This window comes from Anopheles arabiensis, chromosome 3 (genome assembly GCF_016920715.1).
Source record: "Anopheles arabiensis isolate DONGOLA chromosome 3, AaraD3, whole genome shotgun sequence".
Lineage (NCBI taxonomy): Eukaryota > Metazoa > Arthropoda > Insecta > Diptera > Culicidae > Anopheles > Anopheles arabiensis.
In genome coordinates, this window is record NC_053518.1 from 25,044,799 (window position 1) to 25,068,429 (window position 23,631).

Consider the following 23,631-nt stretch of genomic DNA (forward strand, 5'->3'; position numbering starts at 1 on the left):
TGTTTTGGGGGGCGATTTTCTGTTGTGGCTGAGGTTCCATCGAAGTCACCGGGGTGGCTCCATTCGCCGTCCGTTGGTCCGAGCGTTCGGTTCGGACTCAGTTTTTGTTGTGTTGAGCATTTTCCACGCGTGAGTGTGTCGTTTTTTTTGTCCAAATCCCCTTTTTAATTGTGAGTGACCAGTGCGTGTGTGATTTGTTGTGGCGTGCTAGGATCGTTGTCCGGGAGAGAAAAAAAAGTGTCACATGCAGTGGGTGATGCAGCTCCAAACTTCCAAAGCCTACTGATGTGATGTTCCGCTTTCTATGTTAAGTTACGAAGTGTTCTAGTGTGAAGACGAAAGGTTCTAACGCCAGCAATAATGGTGGTCAGTACGAGTACCCCTCTGGGGGGGTTAGCAAGCAGTGCGGGTCAGGGGATGGGTACAATACTGCGCACCTACAAACCACGCACACCGCGCGGTTCCGTGTCAAAGTTCCCGAGCGTTGGCAAGCTGTCCGTAATCAGTGCCGACATCAACTACGAATCCTTCCAACCGGCCCAAAGTGATGGTAACAATAATCGTGTGCAAAAGGTGCTAGAGTATGGTGGTGAGGGCGATGTGCCGAGTTCCAAGTGGCCCGATGCTACCGGCGATGGTGAGGGTGGGAAAAGTGCGTACCGATTTACCGAACCGGGTGGGGTGCGTACGGTGAGCGAGCGGGTTGAAGGGTCCTGTTCCGGGTCATCGTCGGCGGGTGTGATTATCGGCAAACCGGTCAATCTGATGCTGTCGAAGATGTCGCTGCTATGGAATACGAGCGGCTGGCTGCGCGTGTACTGTGGACCGGATCGGAGCGAAATCAGTGCGGAGGATCGCAGCCGGATGATACACGTCGTCACGACCGCCACGACACTGGACGTGGTGAAAGATATGAACCTGCCGGGGGACTACACACTGTGGGTAAGTAGTTGTTGTCTCGTGTGCGGGAGAGAGAAAGTGGAGTGACCGTCGCTTAATGCAGCAGATACGGGAACAGGTGGTACGGAATCGTTCCGTCTGGACTGGTTTGTTAGCTAATTTGTGGTTGGGATCTCATGTCGAATCGAATAGCAAATGAGGTTCCATAGAAAATCTGTTGAAAACAGTTGTTTATCTGTTTTGAACAAGATGTCATCTTCGTTCACTCCAGACAAAAACAGTGTCCTCCAGAGTTACTTAATGCACCTACTACTAAACTGACAAGCGTGTCGCTAACGTGTGATTTAGAACTTATCGCGAGGTCATGATCGTCGTCATGATCATCTGTCAGAAGTACACGATGGTATCGTGGGAACCACGGTGCAAAGTGAAGACATCCGGCATTATGGCCGGGGGACTGAATGTCTGGGACAAATCTTGCTAGAAGTTGTTAAAATGGGCAGCTAATTATAGTGAAGCACCAAGGTAAAGTTGTATAATTAAGCAAGATTGATCGTTTAGTACTCCGCGTAGGAACTTCAATCGCAATTTGACGGCATTTTGATGGCGTAAACATGATGATTTGCGAAAAACGAATGCGAGTCCGGTTATGAAACGTTCCTCCAATTAATTAAATGTTGGTTTTTCGAGTGCGGTAATGCAAGCCTGGCGAACAGACGATATTGGAGCATATCTGGAAGGAAGTAAAAGCTGTAACACCTGTTTGCAAGCGATTGAAATGAACGATACGGAGAGCTTCAAAAGTGCTAAGCATGTACAATCGTTTGACAGTACAATACCATCCAGACAACGATCTACTGGGTGTGATCGAACAGCGAGGAACTCATCCGTACTTCGCTAACGAAGTCAAAGCTCACCCATGACTGACGCTTGTTTTTGCACGAAGTAAAAGTGAAACTAGCGCTCTTGTTTTTATGCCATCTATTTCCTTCTGCGCTGCACCATCCAACGCATCGCGCCCATTGCATCCGCTGTCAATCTCGTGCCCTTTCTCCACACACACGGCTACAAACTGGCGGCGCACCGTACCGCATAATCTTCTCCACCCTTGTGACGTGCGTTTACACTTTCTTTCTCCACAGGTCCAGATCGGTGGCGGACGTACGCGACGGTTGGAGGAAAACGAGTATCCACTGCTGGTGCAGGAGGAATTCTTGAAGTCGCTCGGTTACTTCGACGAATCGCGCCGGGCCCGGCTCGGTATCGATCCGGAGCTAAAGTACCTGATCCGGTTCCATATCGGCCCGGCCGAGATACCGATGTGCAAGGGTGTGCTGCGTTCCGGCTCGGTTGAGGTACTGAAAGGTTTAATGTTTCCCCAGTGGCGTCGCCGTCATCTGGCGATCGTTGGTAGCAAGCTGATCCTGTATGCTGGTGAGTGGTACTGGGGAGGCCTTTTTCTTAAGAGTTAGATGACATTAAACATTGATTTTTACAGGTAGTGCCGCCTTCCCACCGGAAGTGTACGAACTGGCTGGGGCGAACGTATTCGAGCATGCGCCCTGTGACAATCGGCTCGTAATCAAGATCGTACCGAAGTGTGGCAGCACGTCCAGTGCACGGGACAGTCTCGATCGGGAGTCATCGATCGCGAGCGTTGAGTTTATCGATTGTTCCGGTACGGTCGGTGTGTATCCTGGATCGACGATGACGGGCGGATCTAGTCTGGCGTCGGCCGATCGTGACGCCGTACTGTTCCTCGGCTTCCGCGAGTCTTGGGAGCGTGACCAGTGGAGCGTCTGGCTGACGGTGGTAAGTTCCCGGCTCGAGGGCTCGAAAAGAAAGGGCCGCAAAGTTGTTCCCTCCTCACACACACTCCACATCTTCACAAGGGGCCTCTTGGTGTGTTGGAATTCTGGCCGAGCGCTTTCTTTCTGGCTCCATTCAGCTCTCAATGCGCCGCACACACAAACGAACGCTTGCCAGTTGGTGCTGCAAGTCAAGTGCGGGCGAGAATGGGAAGGTCGTACCATTCCGTGCGTTTCGGATCGATGGTTTTCCGGTTGGCGTTCTTGGCTTGTGGAAACATTATAAATACACGGCGCAACCAATGTTTCGCTTCGCCCAAGAACGCCTCATGGGGAAGGGAGCGAAGAGAACGGGTTTCGTGTGTTTTACGAAGCGATTTCTATCTCTCTTCTTCGGTCGAATGCATCGCAGAAGCTTCGTTTAACCATGGCACAGGTTTGCGTTTACTTTTGCCATTGAGTAAAGCATGGATTGGTAAATGGATTGCAAAAAATCTATAAGAAAAATTGGTTTGCATTCTATTGCAGATCAGGCCACACTTCTTTGGGTAAGCAAGCGGCAAAAGAGGTCTTTTTTGTGATGTTTTCTTCAAAGAAATCAAGAATAGGAAATGTATGGGGAATGATAATAGTAGATGTAAGATTTATCAAACATAGGTTTACATGTTCGTAGGTATGTCTGATCGCTTTACGATCATGTTTTCAATATAGTTTGAACCCCAACAAGTTGTTATTATGATCGTTGATCATTATACAGTGGTTGAATTCAAAGCATTAATCCAATTTTCCACAACTTATTCATTTAGACTCATCTGCATATTTTATTACTATTTGCACTAAAGCAACTCCAAACAACAATACCCCTGGAATTTAATTAGCTAATTAGCTAAATTAGGCTAACGTTGTTCGTCTTAGACGGCTAATTTTTAATTGAAACCTCACAACCTGCACATCCAGAACACAAACGGTTTTCGCACAAATTGGAATGTTAAGCATATAGCTCACCAAGGCCTGATCTTTAGTGCATTTTCTTTCTCTTTTCCCTCGTTTTTATAAAAAGAGGAAAGGTACAGACAAAGAAAAAGGGCCCCTTGTTTTTTTTTACTTCCTTTGAATCACTACCGGTACATCCCAAGATTTGAACAACGTAAAAGGTACTCTAAAACGCAGCAGTAGCAGTGAAATAGCGTTAGATACGCTTGGTAGCCCTTCCAACCCCGTGGGGTTCAACCATTTAAGCTCCAGTTGATCCTGAACCGGAACGTTTGCGTTTTTTTTATGTTGGTTTGTTGTTTATATGTGAGTCTTCCCTCCTCCAATGATGATGATCGTAAGCTGGTGATCAGTTTTCATGCTTGCTTTTGGAGACGATCGTCGTCCACCTGTGTGTGCGCGCGCACACACATCTTATAATTAAGAAGCAGCAATTTTCCACCTGTCAAACCCGGACACAATGAAAGTAAAAACTGACCACAAGCAAATGGATTCACATTTCGCTAACTGGATTTAAAAGAAAAATGCACCTAGGAATAACTAAGCTAACAGGCCGATCCGTAGCGGAAATGGAAATTGAGCCAAACTCCACTCAAGTCTAGGCATTTCTCTTTCACTCTCCCGCCTGTCGCTCAGGTCGGCTTTTCGGTGAGGCAAAGAAAATTGGTACCTCCCGATGCGTGACGACCAGCCCGGGACCCGTCCTCCTCCCTTGCTGCAGAGGTCCGATGCCGTGCGGTTGATTGTGTCATAAGATGTGAAGCGCATGATACTGCGCACACGGTCCGTCCTTCATCCGTTTGGAGAGGTTTGTTTTGTGGCATCGGCGTTGCGTCCACCGAACGCCGAACGGCGTTCCGAAACTGTTCCACCCGCTGGAGGCGGTGGGTGGTTGTAAATTAAATAACTTGGCAATAAGTTGGCTTGCTTGCGTTTGGTTTGGTGAGCATCTTCTGCGCAATCGTGGTCGTGCTCGTGGTTAGGAAAAATCCACTTGTCACAGTGTGTGGTGGCGGTAGCCTTTGCGCTTTCGGAATCGGTTGACAAATCGGGAAATTGTTGTACGTGATGTGTTGTCTTTCCGCTGTCGTACAATGGTTTTGATCTCGCAAAATTTGCAATGGTGATTTTTTACACATGCAGTCTAATGGTGGTTAATAATGTTAACGAACCACGGAACATGGCATTGCGTAAGCAGTTTGCTCAAACAATTAATACGTGTTGTCAACAATTTAAATTAACCTTAAGCTTGAACAACATTAATACATTCAATAAAGCTCTGCTAAGACAACATTCCGACTCACTTGGTTGGCTAGAGTCAGATTTGGCATGAGCGGAATTGGGAATAATATGGTGGGTATGCGGATCCTTTGGCTTTGCGGGCGGTTCGGCCTCGGTGACGCCGCTGTGCAAAGACCCGTGGCCGTCTAAGGTGCGCATGCATGCTGCACTAATTAGTGAGCGATGTGGTAACATCAATGGCCGCATATGAGTATGTTGACATGTTGAGGGCTCATTTGGAGAAGAAGCGTACACTGAAATTGGGAAATTTGTGGCGTTATTACATTGGGTAATTGTATAAGTAGACTTACACATCTGACCTGGATAGGGTTATTGGTTTATTGTGCATCGTACGATCCACTTATTTTACTGCAAATTGGGCCTGAACTTTACTCTATTTAGTAATCAAATTACCCTTACTATGGTCCAACCACATCTTTAACTAAATCATCGAATTAGCTCAGAAACTGCTCAGAAAAGGCGATCTTCATTGTCTCGATCAACTAAACTTCCTTAACTTCTCCATCTCTGCTTGCCTCTATCCACTGGCAAACATACAACGAAGAAAGAAAGCCAACAAACCATTACCCCCCTCACTGTGCGAGGGAGATGACAAAGCCGTAGCGACCGCACACTTACTCGATTGTGTTGGCACGTGCGATATGATACAACTGACGGTAGACGCGGAAGCGCTCGCGTAGACTTTAAGTCTCCGGCTCGGAAGTAACCCGCCTCCACCACCAGTCAGTCACCAATCGTTAGGTAGGAAAACAGTCGCAGAGCTACTCTAGATCAAATAATTTTATGTAATCACGTGTACCGTACACATAAGTGCTCGCTTGTAGTGCACCACCCAGTTGCGCGCGAAGCGTAGCGCCAATGTCCCGTCCCGGGCGTACGCCGTTCCGTTCCTGAACTCTTTCTTGTCACAGAGCGAGGTCGGTGTTCTAGTCCAGTTGCGAACGGGCGTTAGGTAGAGTAAGACGTTCAGACGTTGCACAGTGTCGTTTGTTGCTTTGAAGGAGTTTGAAGGAGTGCTCTTGAGTGATTGATCGAGTGCTGATGTAGTACTATGGTGCTGAGCAAGTGTATTATCAAGACGATGGGCGATGGGACGTCCAGCTTAAAGTCGAACAAGAGCCGTGTCACCTTTTCCGACATGGAAACGATCGAGCTGGATTCGTTGGAAATGGAGTTTGATAAGCTCGATCGCATCCCGGATGGTGGTGGTGAAGAAGTGAGTTTGTGCATGAAAAATCTATTGGGTGTTAGAGCGGAGAAAGAGAGAGAGTGTGTGTGTGTGTGGTAAAGATGTAGTTACCTAAAGATATATTACTTCAAATTGTGTTCGCAAGTGTTCTTTCAAGTGTGTTAATACAACAATCACCATCTTACAGGACGAACCGGATCGTAGCACCAACCAACGACTGGATCTGGACGACTCGGGTCTCCAGCAGATCCCGGACGTGTTTCTACAGGCACCGACCTCCGTCGAGGAGCTACTGGCCGGGCGCAACAAGCTGCAGGAGATTGCACTGCGAGCGCTCGGTCAGTTCACGTACCTGAAGGTGTTGCGTTTGAACGGCAACGCGCTGAAAGAGTTCCCAGACAGCCTATACCAGCTGCGTAACCTGCGGCTGCTCGATCTGAGTGAGAATGAAATACGCAAGCTGCCGGATAGTATCAGTGCACTGAAGAGGTGAGTGGTTTTACCGGGGAGGGAGCAATGTTTAGTATGATTTTCCCATTTAAAGAAATCCAGAATTTTGTTTCATCTCGGTGAAAATTCGATAAGTATTATAGTAAGAAATTGAAAAGAAAAGACATTTCAAACAAAGAGAGAAAAAACAGAAACAGCTTCAACCGTAAACTGCCATTCAAAACTTATCGTTTCGATGTGCTGCGATGTTTTTGTGTGTGCGCCGCAAGGTATGCAATGTGATGCGCATTCATAGTGGGAAAACAGGCGCACTGTGGGTCGTGCGATGTTTTAAAGACTTCGGTCGGTTGGGTTTTTCTAATCTTTTGTTTGAATCATACAACTGGTTTGTTTTGCATGTTTTGTTTATTTTTTTCTAATTCAGAAGGAACGATCCAAAAAGGCCGTATTGCTGAAATGTTTCATTTATTCTTTGTTAAGTAATTTGTAAATTCAAAATGATTCATTTTAAAGAAGATTCATTTCATTTTTCATAAAGGATTCAATTTATTTAAAAAAAAAGGAGTAAAATTCTTAATCTCCTCTGTTTTTGTTGTTATCATCGACGACGTAAATCATCGACATTTAATAATTGTTTAGCGTTAACTTGTGAACTTGTTTAAAATTGATTGTATTATTTTATTTCAAAGTAAAGGCTATTGTTTCATTCCAAACTCCATCTCAGCTTTTAAAATAATTGGTTTCTCTTTTCGCACTTGTACTTGTTACAAAAGAGCAAAAACGTGTGTCGCAAACATCATACCTCATCGACGGAGTATTTAAATCCCTTGCCTCTTCCATTTTGATGTTTTGTTTCTTTCCGCTCCAAAGTGCACCGAAAAGTTACTTTACCGGAAATGTCTATCAAATCAAAGATGATCTAAGTGCTGTTGCGCGTACGAAAATCATCACACAGCCTACGGTGGCGCAGTCATGGTTCAAGCCGGTAAATATGGGCCGCGTTGCGTTAGGATGTATCATAATGAGACGGCAACCCTCTCATCTGCAGCCGGATGAGTTGAATTTCCATATCGTCACACTAATGAGCGACAGGGCGCACCGGGCACGAGGTTCAAGGAGAGTAACGCTACCTTTACAGCACTTACTTCGGTCCTGATACGCATCTTCCACGTTTGCTTTGTGTCTTGTGCGTTGTGGGCTGCAGGACAAAAAGATGGCTCAACCACCAGAAATCTACCTCCGTTGACTTAGCCCCAGCAAGCGAAAGCCAAGCACTAAGTCAAGTGTCAATTCCAAGGGTACAATCTGGGTACCGCTTGAAAGAAACGCAAATGAATTAATTACGCATGCATGCGCGAAGCATACTGCCGCCGGTTCTGCATGAAGAATCGCTCGCTTCGCTTTACCACGGTGACCTATACGTGGCACATATGATGGCGTCGTTCTTAGCGACGGCAAACACAGTCAAAACAAAGGCAACAAGTAGGTGTATGAAAAAAGCATAGCCCCCAATCCTTCTACCTTTTCTGGTCCGTTCGACATGTGACATCGATTTCTTCGCAAGGTTCTGTGTTCTGAGCTGGCTGTGCCGAATGGGCAGACTTCCGGTGGTTGCGCACTCATGCAGATACTTAAAATTAGTCACTATAAAAAAGCCAAGACACACACACACCCTATTTAGTGCCTCGTAAAGTCATATCCCACTTTTTGTGTGTGTGTATGTGTGCGTGTGTGGAGCATCTCGAACAACAACGGGCACGGGTCTCTTCGTAGGTCAAGCTTGAAAAGCAGCCCATGGCTGGTGGAGGTTTCACCCAACGTCGGCTACTAGAGAGAGAAAGAGAGCCCAATACAGCACTGACTCGGCGAAGCGGCCGAAGAAGTAGCCTCGCCGGTGGTAGCAGCGTTTTCCTTTCCGAACCAGACCCCAAACCCGGGTGAAGTGAGTCGTGAAGACAGCCGTGAGTGTGGCGTGCCTTCCTTGGTATGGCCAGCGCGCGTGCTACGATATGTGTTGTGTGTTCAGTAGTACACGAAGCCAACTCCACGATGGAGGCATTTTTGCGCTTTTGTGATGTTTGTTAAAGCTGTAGTGGTAGTGAAATAATGTGGCTATTTTATTGTTTGTGAAGCGGAAAAATCATACAAAGAATTGTATTCTAGAACGTGAATTAGAGTGCAACAAGCAGGGAGTGTTCTCGAAAGTTATCTTCAAAGTAGCTTCTATTGCTGTATCCGCAAGTGAGTGTGATCAAAGTAAGCCAGTTTGCAGGTTGTTATGGATGGGCCCCGTAGTTTTCTAGCAACCATTTTGGAAAGGATGCTGTCCGGCAGCAAGCTGCAGCAAACGTGTTGCAATCTGTGTGTGCTGTGATGTCTGTCGGGGTTGTGAAGTGAAATGTGCAGGGAAGCGAAAAAACGAGGTGTGAATTTCGAAACATCCCGCGCGGGCGTTCGGCAGCGTGAAGATTTTTAAACGCTGATAGGTTTATTGACCATCGGAGTAAGACTCCTTTACACTTGGGACCTTCGATGTGGTTTGTGAGTGCAATTGTGCAACGCAGAAGGTTCAAACGATTTCAATGCTCGGCGAAGCGAGGAACAAGTGGAGCGCGTGGTTTTGTTTGTTTCGAGAAAACTTGCAAATGAATCGTGTATCGATTTTGTGTGTGTGAAGATCATGTTCTAATGTGCAGATAGCTGTTTACTATTATGGAGTGAGAAGTGCATTTTATTGTGTTTAATTTTTGCATTACTGAATTGGAATTTTCTTTCGGCCATCTCACTGATTTGTACGTGACTCCGTTGCTCCGTTCGTTGACCGTGACGAGACTTTCGGTGGCATCTTCACCTTTCGTATATGAGCTTTACGGCTTTTTTCGTTTCTTGTCGTCACCCACATTCAGACAAAAAACTATCTACAAACGATAAGGCTAGTGTGATGAAGGAGATGAAGGCCATACGGTGAAAAAAAGCTGAAATGAGAAAGGGAAAACTGACCAATACCGCACTGATAGTGGACATAAAAAAGCTTTATCAATGCATATGATCAGCCACCCGAATGATCGTTCCGTAGTGTTGTGTTTCGCTTTCTTTCCAATTGCAACTTTCCGTTCCGCGAGAGAGTAGGCGAGATGGTTGGTGCTGCCTGTAGTGCATCTAAGCCAGTTAGTGGACACGTTTATGGCAGAAATTTGGTGAAATGTTATGACAAAAATTGTGACGACGATGGAACTTCGAATGTGAAAATATGGAATTATGGAAATGGCAAAGAAAATTTGCTTAATCAGGGAACATTTGCTTAAGCAGACCTCGTTAAACTAATTTAGAGACTAATTTGTTCAAGAATTTATCAGTCTCTACGAGTTTTTTTTGAGATAAAAAACCCATAGTTTTAGAAGCATTCGTACATGTTTCCAAGAATTTATAAACGATTATAAATTAAAAAAAAAAACAAGAAAACCATCAACAAAGAAAACTGAACATCCAAACGTGCGTCACTACAAGTGATCGCGCTGCAAGATTAAAAGACGGGCAAACCCGGGAGAAGACGACCTCACTCCACCCCCCTAACTATGTTGCCGGAATCCATTAGTCACACTGCGGTGACTTCTTATTTGAACCGCATGAATATTCCGGTTCGCTTTTGTTTTCTTTCCGTTTGCGGTTAGCATCCAAAACCCTCAAAGCGTTTGGTTTACTGGTACCACTTGTTGTACCTTCGACACCTTCTGACCTGAAATGAACGTAAATGCAAATGCTTGTGTGGGTGCGTAGTTTTAACTTGCTGCTTTAGCTTGTCCACTTACTTCATTTACTACTATCACTTTAAGGGTAGTTAAGCGAAACAAAACCAAAAAAACCCTCTCACATTGGGGCTCTGTACGAACAAATCGAACTGCTCCGGATTTACGAATTAACGACCGCACACGGTGTTGAGTAACGCAGAAACGCACAGTCGAACGAAAGGAGAATGGTTCATGAAAACCAAATACCACCACCAGTGCTGCGCGTACGACGGCTGAAATATAGACAAAATGAAAAACAGCGCCGTAAAACAAAATGCATCACATAAGCGAACACAAAAAAAATGCTGAAGCTGACACGCGAAAACTCATGGCCCACGCACGCCGGTCCACGGCAGCTTACGTCTTTCGATGCATCGAAAAGCGAGGTGGGCTGGAATTTTCCCTGAGCCCCGACGGTACCGTTGACTAAACTAAAAGAAGAACTTTTTTCTTCTGCCATGCGCGGAGGGCGTTCGGTTGAAGGGTGCAAGCGAGACCGGGAGATCTATTGTTTATGGTCACGGAAGCGCATCAGCATTGATTGAAACCGATCTGTGCAGCAGGGTGAAAACACGGGGTGAAACGTTGGGATGGAGCTACTTACTTTTTTTGCGAAGAATGCTGCGACGATCGTATCGTATCTTCGCGTTGTACTTGGGAGAGGTATGATTTACGCGAGCGCACCAAAAAACATGGGCATATAGCTGTATGTGTAAGTTATGACCCGATATAAAGCGATCACGCAAATGATTGATCCATGCCAGAGTTGGCAAAAGCGCCAAACGATTGAAATGAAAGTGAAATCCATACATACAGCGAGAACTGGACGGGAAAAAGGTTGATCGTAAGTGAGGCATGAAATGTGATGACCGTTTGCTTTGGTGCACTTGATGGCTACTTATCTCATTTACATAACGACAAAGTGCAGCGAACCGCGAACGAAACGTTTTTGTGTGGTGACTGTGGTGACTATCTTTACTGTTTTAGTTGCATTGGATCGATAGAAAGATCTTGCGTGTTTGGTCGACCCGTATACAAAACGATTTGGATTTTAAAACAAAGAAATACAATGATCTACATTTGCGAGTGCTAATCTGATTGCTTTTATCTCGTCCACAGCTTGGAAGAGTTCACAATCGAAAGGAATGAGCTGCGCGAGCTACCGGACAGCCTGAAGGGACTAGCGAGCTTAAGGATCTTGAATGCGGCCTACAACCAGCTGGAGCAGCTACCAGCGTTCATGGTGAACAATATGCGCTCGATGACATTGTTTGTACGTTACGGAAGCTTTAATTTCTTCACTCTGGACATTTTGTCGTACAAAATTGTGAATTGTCTACTTATAAATTCCAGCAACGAAACGACTCACTCCGCAATGGGCATCTACAGCATCAAACGCAGCAACGGGATGCGCCCCAGAAGAGCGAGGAGAAGACGGACATACCGCTGACGAAGGTGAATCTGCGTGGAAATCAACTGAAAGGCAGTATCATTCTTGGGAATTATGGAGTAAGTTGTGTTTGGATGTGTTTTTGGTAGTGTCTGATGTTTCTGAATTTTATGTCCATTGCAGCTTCTTACACAGCTAGATGTGAGTGAAAATTCAATCGAAGTCATGGATCTTTCAGCACTGGATAAGCTGGAGACGATCCAGTGCTGCAGAAACAGTTTGCGTGAGCTGACATTAAGTGGACGGAATCTTCACTCCTTAATTGCGGGCAATAACAGTAAGTCGATGAGTTGCGATATTCCAGGTTGTAGGACGATGTTCCTAAAAGATCTTCTGTCTTCTTTTCGCCCTCTTTAGATCTAACAAAAATATCCGTCCGTGCAACTCCGACCAACCTGAAGCACATGGACCTAAGCTTCAACTGTCTACAGGAGCTGCCCGACTGGCTCGTCGGCTGCCATCAGCTGCGCACACTGTACGCAAACAACAACCAGATCCACACGATCTCGGAACATCTGCTGAACAACGAGCATGCCACCATCCAAACACTGCACCTTGCGTACAACCGGCTAACCAGCTTCCCGCCCATGGTGAAGCGCAAACTCCCTCTTCAGAAGCTCTACCTGCAGTGCAACCTTATTGAGGACCTGCCGGAGAACTTTTTCATTGCCTGCGAACGGCTCACTATACTGAACGTGTCCAGCAACAAGCTGATGACCCTGCCAATCATTTTCGGCTCGAGCTGCAGCCTGGAGCGACTGTACGCCACCAACAACGCCCTCACCGATCGGGTGTTGGATTCGCTGATCTGTTTACCCCGTCTGCGGGTGCTCCATCTCGGCTACAATCTCCTCACCACCATGCCCGAAACATGCATCAGTTGCTGGGGTGATCTGGAGGAGCTGGTGATCTCGGGTAACAAGCTGCGCCATCTGCCGGAAAATCTGGCAAACATGGCAAATTTGCGTGTACTACGTGTACACTCGAACCAACTGCAATCGGTGCCGAGTTTAGGGCGTACGATAACGCTACGCGTGCTGGATCTGGCACACAATCAACTGGATAAGGTCAACATTACGGCACTGGTGCCGCGAAACCTCCAATTCTTGGACCTCTCCGGCAACAGACAGCTACAAGTCGATGCACAGCAGCTTCAAGCATGCCGAACCCAACGACCCATGGCACTGGTGGACGTGTCGGGCAAGAATCGTCCATCACTCCCAACGGCCCCACTACCCTACCAAGAGCACGAAGATTACGAACCCTGCTGGAAGGTTGGTTTCGCAGAAACGAGCGGCTGTCTGCCGAAGCTCTGTATCGCACAGCTCCGTCTGCCGGCGTTTTGCAACTCCGAAGGTCTGTTCGGACTGTTTGATGGCGAAACGGGCAATGGAGTGCCGAACCTGCTGGTAAAGGCGATCCCCAAGATCCTGCTCGAAGAGCGCACGGTAAAGGAAACGGCAAACGATTACATGAAGTACACACTGCTCTCCGCCCATCGCGAACTGAAGCAGCGCGGACAACAGGAAGCCGTAAACGTAACACTTTGTCACATTGCCCGTAGCCGGCTGCCCACCGAAGCGATGAGCTACTTGCCGCAAACGGTAGCAAGTGGACGAAAGTTTATCTTGCGTGTCGCAACCGTGGGAGAAAGCTCGGCTGTCCTGATCAAGCACAACCGCTGTGTGTTGCTGAACAAGGGCAATTCGGCACGGAAGCTGGGACTGAGTGCAAACTTCCCGGTGACGGTGCCTGATCCGGAGGTGCAGGAGGTTGTGCTAACCGATGCGGACGAGTATCTGGTGCTGGGCAATCGGAAGCTGTGGGAAGTCATCACAATGGAAACGGTGGCGGAAGAGATACGGAAGGAGGAGAACATACTGCTGGCGGCGAAGCGGGTTCAGGACATTGCCCAGAGCTATGGAGCGGAGGAGAATCTAAGTGTGATGATCGTACGATTCAACAATCTCGGCACGGATGTGGACTTTCTGATGCGTGAGCTGCGCCAGACGATTCGCAAGAAGCCGACCCTTATCCAGGGTGGCACGGGTGTAATATCGGGGTTCTGTAAGTGTGGCTGCTGTTGCGAGACGAATAATAGTTGCTGTCATTCGGCGGCCGCAGTTCAGTTCGTGAGACATCCTTCCGGGCGCAGCGACCGATCGTCGCCTAGCGGGCAGAGCGATCAGACGAGTGGCAGTGAAACGGTCACACTGCATGGGCTGCCCCGCTCGAAGGTGTCCGACGTGTCGTCGGTGGTGAGTCGACGGCCTACTGCTACCTATTTGGCGAACGAACGGCGCAGCTTGCGGGGCGGGGTGGTACGAGCTGTAAGGGCGAAGATTGAGGAGGAAAAGGAACGGGAAGGAATGGACGAGTCCGATTCGGCCATGTCGGAGGAGCAGTTCAAGTGCTGGGAATACATGCTGGAGCAGAACACACAGCTACTGTTCGATAAGGAGCTTAACACCATCTCCCGCGGGTTTGTTGGCAAACGGACGGGTGTGACGGCGACAAACGGAACCTCCGAATCGGGCACGAACTCTTCCGGATCTTCTGGATCGTCCGGTGCGAGCAATCTTACCAAGCTGCAGCTAAAGAACCTCTCGACAAGCTCCCCGCAGCTCGCACAGCTGGAGAGTGACAGTGGACTTAACTCTTCGCTGGCCAGCGGGTACAGTGGCACGATGATGACAACGGCCCGAGCGACCCCGTTCCTGTCGAAGCAATTCGGCTCGACCCGTTCCTTCCATCCGGCCTCGTCCCAAAGCTACTTTAAACCGATTCAGTATAGTACACCCGCTACCCGACCGCGCCCTATTAATACAGGCCCAAACGCAGCTTACTTCGGGTCGTTGCAGCGACTCATGCCCTACAATCTGGAGTTTGACGGGGCAACGGTGCAGGACCGATACGGTTCGAACGGGAACGTGCTCGAGCGAGACAGCACACTGGAGCTGGACACGATTGACCCGGACGGTGGCCGGATGCGACAGTACTGGGGAGTGGCTACGACAGAACTGTAAAGCTGTGGACGCTGTTCTTTTCGGACGCTGCCAGGGGTTGTCGCGCAAAACGCAAACGCAAACGGGAAACGGTGTCAATCCGCAAAACCGGCCTATGGGTTTGCGGTGTCTGTATTTTCGTTCACGATCGATCCTTTTGTTTTGTTTATGGCAATAAATTAAATAAATATGTACACATTTTCCATTAGGATTACCGAGCAGAGGGCCATGCGTGCAGCCTCCGATTGGTTTAGTAGCTGTAGTTGCTGCTGTAGTAGGAGCTGTATATAGCTATGTATGTATATATGTATAGTATGTATATATATACGCAGGACGTCAGTTCTCGTTTCCGAATGGTTACTGTTAAGGGGTGTACGGGACTCAGTTGGTCCTTCCTATTTGCCTTGTTTTTCCCTGCATTTTCTCCACCTTTGATTGACTTGTGTTTTGTGGCTGTGTGAAGGAAACACTATTCTTATCTACTCATCAGCTCACTTCTACTACCACTGCTATCCTTGCATTTTTTCCAACAAAATGTTGGTCATCTTGCGAATAATGCTGCACACGACGATGATGGCACACTGTACATTGGATCTTGTTGTTGAACCTTTAATCCTACCGAAAGTGACGTTCGATTGGTCTCAACTTCTTGTTTTTGGCTTCAACAAGACTCTCGGCCGAGATGGCCGTTTCGTACCAGCTACAGAAACGAAACGGAACCCCAAGGAACAACTAGTGGGGATAGAGGGGGACGTGGAGTGCACATAACACATTTTGTTCCGGCTTCCGAAAACCAAACCGGACCAATCGGGGTTTCATTTACGTATGGATTGGACTATCGCACTACGCCTCCGCCTTGCACGCGGAACGCACTACAATGCACTAACTATCGGTGTCCAAGACGACTAGCACCGGGTGATTTATGGGTTTTGTTTTGACTTACTGCTACTTACTGCTCTGGATCTCTCTTCCACTCCCTTCCCGAATTCTTCACGACTAGTTCTACACTCATTTGATTTCTGACTTGGACAATCTACTCGCTGCTATAGTATAGTGGTTTGATTGTTTTGTGGGCTGTGGGTGCTTTTACAGAGAAAGTGTTGTGACACATAACCGCGAAACAATGGTTTCCGCAAATCTATGGCACATTTCGACTAACGGCTCTAAACGGAATCACAAAACAAACGTCGGGGGGCTCCTTGCCCCGTCGCTAGTGCAAACTAGTGCGCAGCTGGGTGTAACACCGTGCCGGTACTCCCTTGCGCCTGCATCAGTAGTGCGTCAGGGCGGACGTGCCATTCGGTGCCGGCTGCTGCTGCCCCAGCAGTGGTGGCGGTGGTGCTACCTGCTGCGATTGAAGGGGCCCGTTTGGGCCGGGTGTACCGTTGGGCGCACCACCGGCCGCTGGAAGCTGTGTTTGGGGATGGGGCGGACAGTCACCGAGCCACGAGTCGGGACTGGGCGGGAAGTCGGGATAGCCGTGCGCGGGACTAGAATCGTTGCTGAGGTCCGACACGGCGCTACCGTGCAGCCCAGGCCGGCGAGCACCAGGGTGCATCGAGCTTAGGGGTTGACCTGCAAAGGAGAGAGTTGGGGCTAGTTAGTGGAAGGAAGAATTGGGAGGGGAATCGGGGGGCTTCTACTTCCACTGACGCATGGCACATTGGACATACTTACTCACCTAGTGGCGTGTAGACGATATTGTCCGGGTAGGAACCGTACGGGTGGCCGGCTCCCATGGGCGGAGGCGAGTGGCTGGAAAGGTACGGCGGGGGACTGCCATTGCCGTGGATGTAGGACCCTCGGGCACTGTGCGGCGAGGCACCGTCCTCCAGGCCCATGTTGGACGTACTGTAGCTATCATTACTGAGGTCTACAAGAAGACAGATTGGGTGTTAGCAGGACAGCTTCAAGATTTCCAAACTTCTAACCACACTTACCGTGATGACTGAAACTGTCGAGATCAATCTTTAGCTCATCCTTGTCGAGCAGTTTGTCGACACGGCTGGGCGAGGAGGTTCCCTTCATTGACCGGAAGTACTGACTCCAGCGAGTGCGACCCGCATCCTTCTTCAATCGCTTTTCCTTCGCTCGTCTGTCAGGAGTGGAAAAGTTCAACCGTTACAGGACTTCACATCGCTTGTTTAGGGGATAACAGCTTGAAAGCTTACCTATTCTGAAACCACACCTGCACCACACGCATATCGAGCCCCGTATCCTGCGAGAGCTGTTCCCGAACGTGGCGGGCCGGCTTGGGACTGCTGTTGTAGGCGCTCTTCAATGTCTCCAGCTGCTTGGCAGTGATGGTGGTTCGCGGTCGCTTGTTTGACGACTCCCCGTCCAGTGAACCATCGGAAAGATAAAGACCTGTCGATGGAAGAACAGCAACATAAAAATCACGCTCTCAACGGAACTAACTGCCACCAAAAACAACCCACCTTTAGCTTTCGCTGCCTCGTAGTCCGGTTTGCAGATCAGCTTGCAGTCCTCCATCAGGTAAAACTCATCGCCCGTGTTAAGCTGCCGCGAGCACATCGAGCACATGAAGCACTGCAGATGGTACACGTTGTCCTGCGCCCGTCGGACCACCTGCGTTGGCGGTATGCCGAGATCACAAGCGGCACACTTTGTCCCGTAGCGCCTGTCGGACCAGCAGGGAAGCAGGGGATAAGGCAGAGGGCACACGAAACCATAGATTAACACATAAACAATCCGCTTGGTCGCGTGGAAACGCTTGTTGGCACAGAATGGACCAGCACGCCCTGTTCGCGCCACTACTTTAAATACTTACTTGAAGAAATCGTCCTTGCAGAACAGCTGACCGTTGCGGGCGAAACACTTTTCGTTGAGTTGCACCCGACATTCGCTGCACTGGAGACATTTGGCGTGCCACGTCCGGTCGGACACCTTTAGGATGAACCGGTCCAGGATGAGCTCGTGACAGCCGCCACATTTGGGAATGGTGGCTGCAAAACAAAATAATAATGAAGATGGTTGCAACTTAGTTGGGGATTCAAGGATGACAGTTAGTGAAGAAAGTTATTTTATAGAATGCATGGTGAATGCAAAACATTGGTATTGATATGTACATTATGCTATTATGGTCGTTTTCTCTTCTCTAATTCTATGAAATATAACTTTGGTTGGATTCATTGTTTATAGTTTATTATCCATTGAACGGTTTTATTTGTATCCAGAGGTCCCTACAAGCCTAAAAAATTGAGCGTTTCAGTTGGAAATTAATCACTTTCATTATACAAATGCCTAATGAAGGTACGATGACATATCCCTTTCCGACGATATGTCAGGGCTGGATTGAAATTTAAAATAATTACTCCCAAAATTATGCAATGTATGCGACAATAAACTCCTGAAGCTATGCAAATACTCATGTTTGTAGAGCATTGACTCATGAAAAGTGTATTAAAATGAAATAAAAAGACTTGTTAGCCAGAAATAAATGCTTGGAATTAATACTTTATTGACATACTAAGTCGGATAAAAGATTGAATTTATAATCAAAAGAAAACAGTAAAAAAACGGATTATTATCTAATGAGTTTCCGTAACATATAATCTTTATTTTTTATTCAGTAAGGAAGGTTACAACTCTATTGCTTAGAATCAATTCCAGTAGCACTTCAATCTATAAAGGGTTGCAAAACAATTACTTCTGGCCGCCATGAAATGGGCACCTTATTCCAGACTTTACTTGAACATTGAACTACAATATTTGCCCAAGATTATAAAGAGTTATTGCACTTTTCAAATAACTGCTGTTAGTGTAAGGTCTCTGAACTGCGGATAGAATTGTATGGATGAACCTTTTCAATTCGGCATTCTCTATAGTTAAATGTCCATTAATTGGTTGAATGTTTGATTAGAAAGCACTCGTGGGTACAACTTTCGAAAAAGGAAAAGACACTAATCCCTTGGAGAATCATAGAAAAAAAAGTTTTTTAGCTTATTCTAATTGAAGTGTCAGTTAGAAAACATACATTTGGAGATGACATCGATCCTAAACTAATGTTATACCTAAATTATGTGGTCATAATAGCCCATAAACTATCTTTCCCGCAAGAGACTCTTGTATTGCACTTCGTTTAGCACAACAAACATGTGCTACAACGTAGTTTTCTTTAGCATGCATAAATCATCAATGTAGTTGTTTCCTTTGAAATTCAAAACACGTGTTTCCTCAACATTCGTTTCAAATTGTTTCTGAGAATCCACGATAACACCAAACTGAAGAGATATCACACATTTCATCTTTCTATTTGTCTTATGTTGACTTGATATGCCATTTCAGTGCTTCTTATCAACCTTATTTCAGTCAAAATCATTGATAAATGTGACCATGATTCATAAATACAACCGTTGCCATTCACCATAAATGAATGCTTTAATGAGCAAACAGAGTCTTTCGAAGGTGCTCATTAAAATGGTGAAAATTAATAGCACAGGATAAATACAAAAGGGAACACATTTTCCCATCCAACTGCGATGCAAAGCTTCCTTTATATCGGGGTGCCATTCAAAATGCTATCGTGCTGGTTGTTTTTGTTGTTGTTCGGGAAGGATTCCTCATTAAAATTCCACCGTAGTTTTCATATTAACATTCACGCTCAAACACACGCACACACACACTTACAGAGCAAAACCTCGGGTAATTCGTCGAGATTAATCGGTGGTACGCGATAATCCGGACTGCGGGCCCGCTGCTGATCCTTTTTGATATCCTCCACATTGTTGTTGTTGTTATTGTTAATGTTATTATTGTTATTATTGACACCATTGCCCAATCCGCACAAGTAGTCGCCGGTGTTCATCATCAGCTTTAACATTTCCATTTCGCTCTGTGCTTCCCTTTTCTTTGGCGCTGTTTGAGAATATTTAACACACACGCAAATGCACGCACTGCTGGCTTGCACTAACGATCCGCTCCGTTTGCGCTATCACTGGCACAGGACATCGACATAAAAAGGCATCCTTTTTAGGAGTCATTTATCTGCACTGAAACGCTACACACGATCTAATCGCTTTTCCACACATTAGCTAGCGTGATGTATCATTTCTTATCATCGATTTTTGTGTCGATTTCAGCGAGCAAAAGCGACGGTATGGCAGGAGAAAAACGGAGTATCATCATCACACGTTACACATTATCCTTTCCGGTTGGGGGGGAAAAAACGGAAAGCTCGATGGCACACGCGATTCGCCAAGCTAAACGGTGCGGGATCAAAAACAGAGAAAAAACGCTTGTCCGCATAGGAGTGGCACATGTATCCGGGTTCCGGACGTTAAATATTCACGTAGTAGCACCAACGTCTCGACCGAATTCTGTCACGTCGCTGTCACGAAAAGTGGTTTGGCATTTTACACACATTAAACACTTACAGCACGGTGTGGTTTATTATTAAAACGGCCACAAAACTCACGCAAATCACAACTCCTAACACACACACACACGCCTGGTGATTAAAGCCACACCTGATGATGCTTAACGTGACGGTGTGGTGTTTGCAAATTTCGATAAAATATTTTTTCCCAAACCCGCTCGACAGTCAGACGGGAGCAGCAGCACGCGCGAAATGCATCCTCCTCGGTCGAGATCACGTTCGGAAACGAGCCAAACGCTTCATAAAACATAGCACATAAAACGGTTTGAACATAGCCGGACGTGTGTCTCGCTCTTTCCGGATGTGCGCCGTCCCGTTCACACAGATGCGGTTTTCCCGCACGGGTTTTTCTTTTCACCATTGCATGCGCGCGCTCGTTCGCTCTCTCGCTCTCTCTCTCTCGTGCGAGACGCAAAAAAGTGGGCGTGTTTATCGCTATTAGAAACGGTTGGCGTGCATGTGGTTGTGAGTGCGCGTTGTTTAGGGGTTGGTCAGGGGTACTCAATTTCAAGCGCCTCCGGTTTGGTTGGTATATTGCGCAAACAGAACAGGTGCGAAAGACGTGTTGAGATTGAATAAACATTGCGCAAACATATAATTTTAAGATAAATCATATCTCAGCCATATTATCGAGAATAAATAAAACAAACCCTTCGCTTTACCGCCGAATGCTTCCAAGTAGAATTCTCTTGCAAGGTCTCTCCCTCCATCTCTCTCACTCTCTCTCTTACGCACACTCTCTCGTCTATGATGAATCCGTTCGGCGTAAAAGGCTCCATCGTGATATATTATCCTTGGCATAAATTTAGACACCCGTTGTCCTATCGCTTCCTCCCCCAAAAGCCAGGCGTTTGTTAAAGTAACCCCTGCGGAGCCATTTTGGAGCGACTGGAGGGCGCTCTTTTCGCGGCTTGTACTGATATTAATCATCGCCTGCTTCGGTATGCTTCTTTGTGGCCCGTTCAGCCCGGCGGATAGGCGGAGTATGCGGGAAAACATTGCTCCAAGATATGAAGTGCCATTACCCACTTCTTTCGTCTATGAACTCCCTGTGAAATGGCGACTGAAGACGACGTCGACGAATCCATCGGCTTTTATTTCGACACGGGAACGAAGCAAACTGTACAAAAGTTGGATACAAAATAGCTCCCACATTTGGTTCGTCGTTCGTTCCCATTCCCTGCAGATCTGAGGGCTTCTTTAGGAGTCATCAGGAGAAAAGGTGACCGTGGGGAAGGCATCCGGATCAGACTGTGATGTTGCCACTTTTCCCGTTCCCTGTGCAGGATTAAAGTCGTGGCTTGCTTTTTTTGTATGAGGCGTAGAGTGAAGAGTGAAGCTTTAAATGAGACTTTAATGGCGTACCGGAGCTGCGTACGCGCCTGGCGCGGTTCATAAATCAGCGGTGGCGGTGGGCTTTTTTCTCATCTATCAAGTGACGAGCACCACGCTTCGAACGGGCAGGATGTAATGACGTATCGGGAGGAGGGGGCAAAACGCAACCTTTTCCGTCGGGGAATTGGAAGTTGAAGCGCTGGAAAAGCATGAGCCTGACGGGTAACGATTCAGAACGGTTCGATGGCATTCTTGGAAGTTGGTAGCTGCGCGTCTATTTTGCGGGCAGCTTTGCTTTGCTCGCAAAAGGTACGAGAAGTGGATTAGATTTTGCTCCCTGCTACAATGCATTGCAGGAAAGCTTTCGCTCTGTGCTTAAGGGATGGAAAAATGGGAAAATGAGCAAAGCTTTACGAGCGTAACGATGAAAATGCGTTCACCATTTTAAAGGCAAGATTAGATTGACGTATTCCGGGAAATGCAGTGGGAAGAAGATACAACTAAAGGGCTTGATTTTATGAGCTGAAGAATATTGAATATGAAAATGCTCAAAGGATATAAAGGATTTAAAGTTCTCTTTTGTCTTTTTTATTATCTGAAACCCATGTTTAATAAAGCTTTATTCAGTTAACTCATTTTAAGTATTTATCTTTCAGGTGAATTTATTTAGAATCTTTGCTACAAAATGATATAAATTAACTGAAATTTATATATTACTACTAAAAAATATGTCAAAGTTTCGGGCTTATATCTGAAATGAACTAAGTCTCCCAACTACCCAAACCCAATTGAGGCTAAGATCAAATAAAAGAATGAGAAAATAAGGACCTTTCGGCATGTATATAGCACTTCAAAACGCTAAACACTAAAACTAAACTGTCACCGGCAACCAATTTCTCTAATCCACTCTTACCGACAATTATCATTATCGTGGCAACCAATACTTTCCAAAGCGATGCGCCCCCTCGCACCACTAAGCAGCGCATGGTCCAACATGGACTTTAAGTACCAACGTGTGTGCGTGTGTGGGGCTTCCAAGGAAAAGGATTAGCCCATTCATTTTCTCCGCTCTGAGGGGTAAACCCCATTTTGCGTCTGAGCTGCTTTATTTTCACACATAAGTCTACACGCACACACACACACACACACACACACAGCTAAAAGAGCTACACCCAAGACTCTTAAATCTCTAATGACCTACCAACCTACGGAGGCCCTAACCCTCCCAGCTGCGCTGCGCTGCCAACGGAATCGATTTGTTATACTGCTAATCCAACACTAGACGGTTCGCGTTGAGCTCCAGACGAAACGAAGTGTCCGTGTGTGAGTGTGTACTATTATTCAAATTTATATTATTACCATTCGCAAAAGTATCGTCTCGCAATGGGGAGGACTCGCTCTCGCATTCCCGTAGCACCACACTTGTACGGATTGTTCGGCGATTTTCTTTGGCACCACTCTGCTGCTGCTCGTTTAAATCGTTTCCACCGCCAAGAATGTACGACACGGCACCGGAGACTATAATAGTTATTATAAGTGTCTAATTTATTCATCTCACTTAGATTTAGAGTATCCAGTGTCCCGGGCAATGCGCCGTCTAGCCGGGAAAATAAGGGAAAAGGGTGGTGAAAGTTTCCCTGCAAAGAAATTGCTTTTACCAACCGACTGCATTTCCGAGTGCTATCGTTGCAATTTCAATTGGTTGCGTACTTTAGCGCGTTGTGTCACGTCTCGATGCTAAACCCAAATAGTGAAAGAGATGAAGAAGAGAGCCCCGCTTCAAACCTTCTCCACCACGAAGGAAGGAAGGAAAGTTGGTCCAGATTTTGCGAAAACTTTTGGGCAAAACATTTATCACCACGCATTTATCGGAGTTAATGTAGCACGGGAATGGATAACCGGGGCCGAGCATCGGGTTCGGGTAAATATTCGTAATGTACTTGCCCGGCAGCATTTACCCGGGATGTGTTGTCACGGTCGTTGAAGGATGTAATAAAACCAGCTCCGGTGCTA

At 46.8% G+C, this 23,631-nt stretch overlaps 2 protein-coding genes across 9 annotated transcripts in view; one reads left to right on the forward strand and one right to left on the reverse strand.

Moving 5' to 3' along the window:
• The first annotated feature begins 52 nt into the window (after positions 1-52).
• LOC120902018 (protein phosphatase PHLPP-like protein) lies at positions 53-15,108 on the forward strand. The gene is made up of 8 exons (XM_040310449.1): positions 53-942; positions 2,043-2,334; positions 2,399-2,712; positions 6,380-6,681; positions 11,550-11,703; positions 11,784-11,939; positions 12,004-12,157; positions 12,238-15,108. Exons 1-8 carry the CDS (start codon positions 361-363, stop codon positions 14,904-14,906), a joined length of 4,623 nt encoding a protein of 1,540 aa, XP_040166383.1. The 5' UTR covers positions 53-360; the 3' UTR covers positions 14,907-15,108.
• Positions 14,974-23,631, reverse strand: part of LOC120902019 (LIM/homeobox protein Lhx3) — a 42,880-nt gene continuing 34,222 nt past the window's right edge. For 3 of the 8 annotated variants that reach the window (XM_040310452.1, XM_040310453.1, XM_040310450.1), the window contains 6 exons: positions 17,677-17,851; positions 17,324-17,535; positions 17,057-17,252; positions 16,826-16,980; positions 16,567-16,758; positions 14,974-16,460 (listed from right to left, as the gene is read on the reverse strand). In XM_040310452.1, coding sequence (XP_040166386.1) covers positions 16,156-16,460; positions 16,567-16,758; positions 16,826-16,980; positions 17,057-17,252; positions 17,324-17,535; positions 17,677-17,851 — 1,235 coding nt within the window. In that variant the 3' untranslated portion in view covers positions 14,974-16,155. Of the gene's footprint in view, positions 16,482-16,562; positions 16,759-16,825; positions 16,981-17,056; positions 17,253-17,323; positions 17,536-17,676; positions 17,852-19,535; positions 20,496-23,631 lie in introns of those variants that run through there. The other 5 variants (XM_040310456.1, XM_040310458.1, XM_040310454.1 and 2 more) reach the window with 5 other exon arrangements.

Excerpts from the sequence above, each read along its gene's own strand:
- LOC120902018 (XM_040310449.1), top strand. The coding sequence starts at position 361 with ATGGTGGTCAGTACGAGTACCCCTCTGGGGGGGTTAGCAAGCAGTGCG. Across the intron at positions 2,335-2,398 it reads CAAGCTGATCCTGTATGCTG|GTAGTGCCGCCTTCCCACCG; the intron begins GTGAGTGGTACT and ends TGATTTTTACAG. Across the intron at positions 11,940-12,003 it reads TCATTCTTGGGAATTATGGA|CTTCTTACACAGCTAGATGT; the intron begins GTAAGTTGTGTT and ends TGTCCATTGCAG.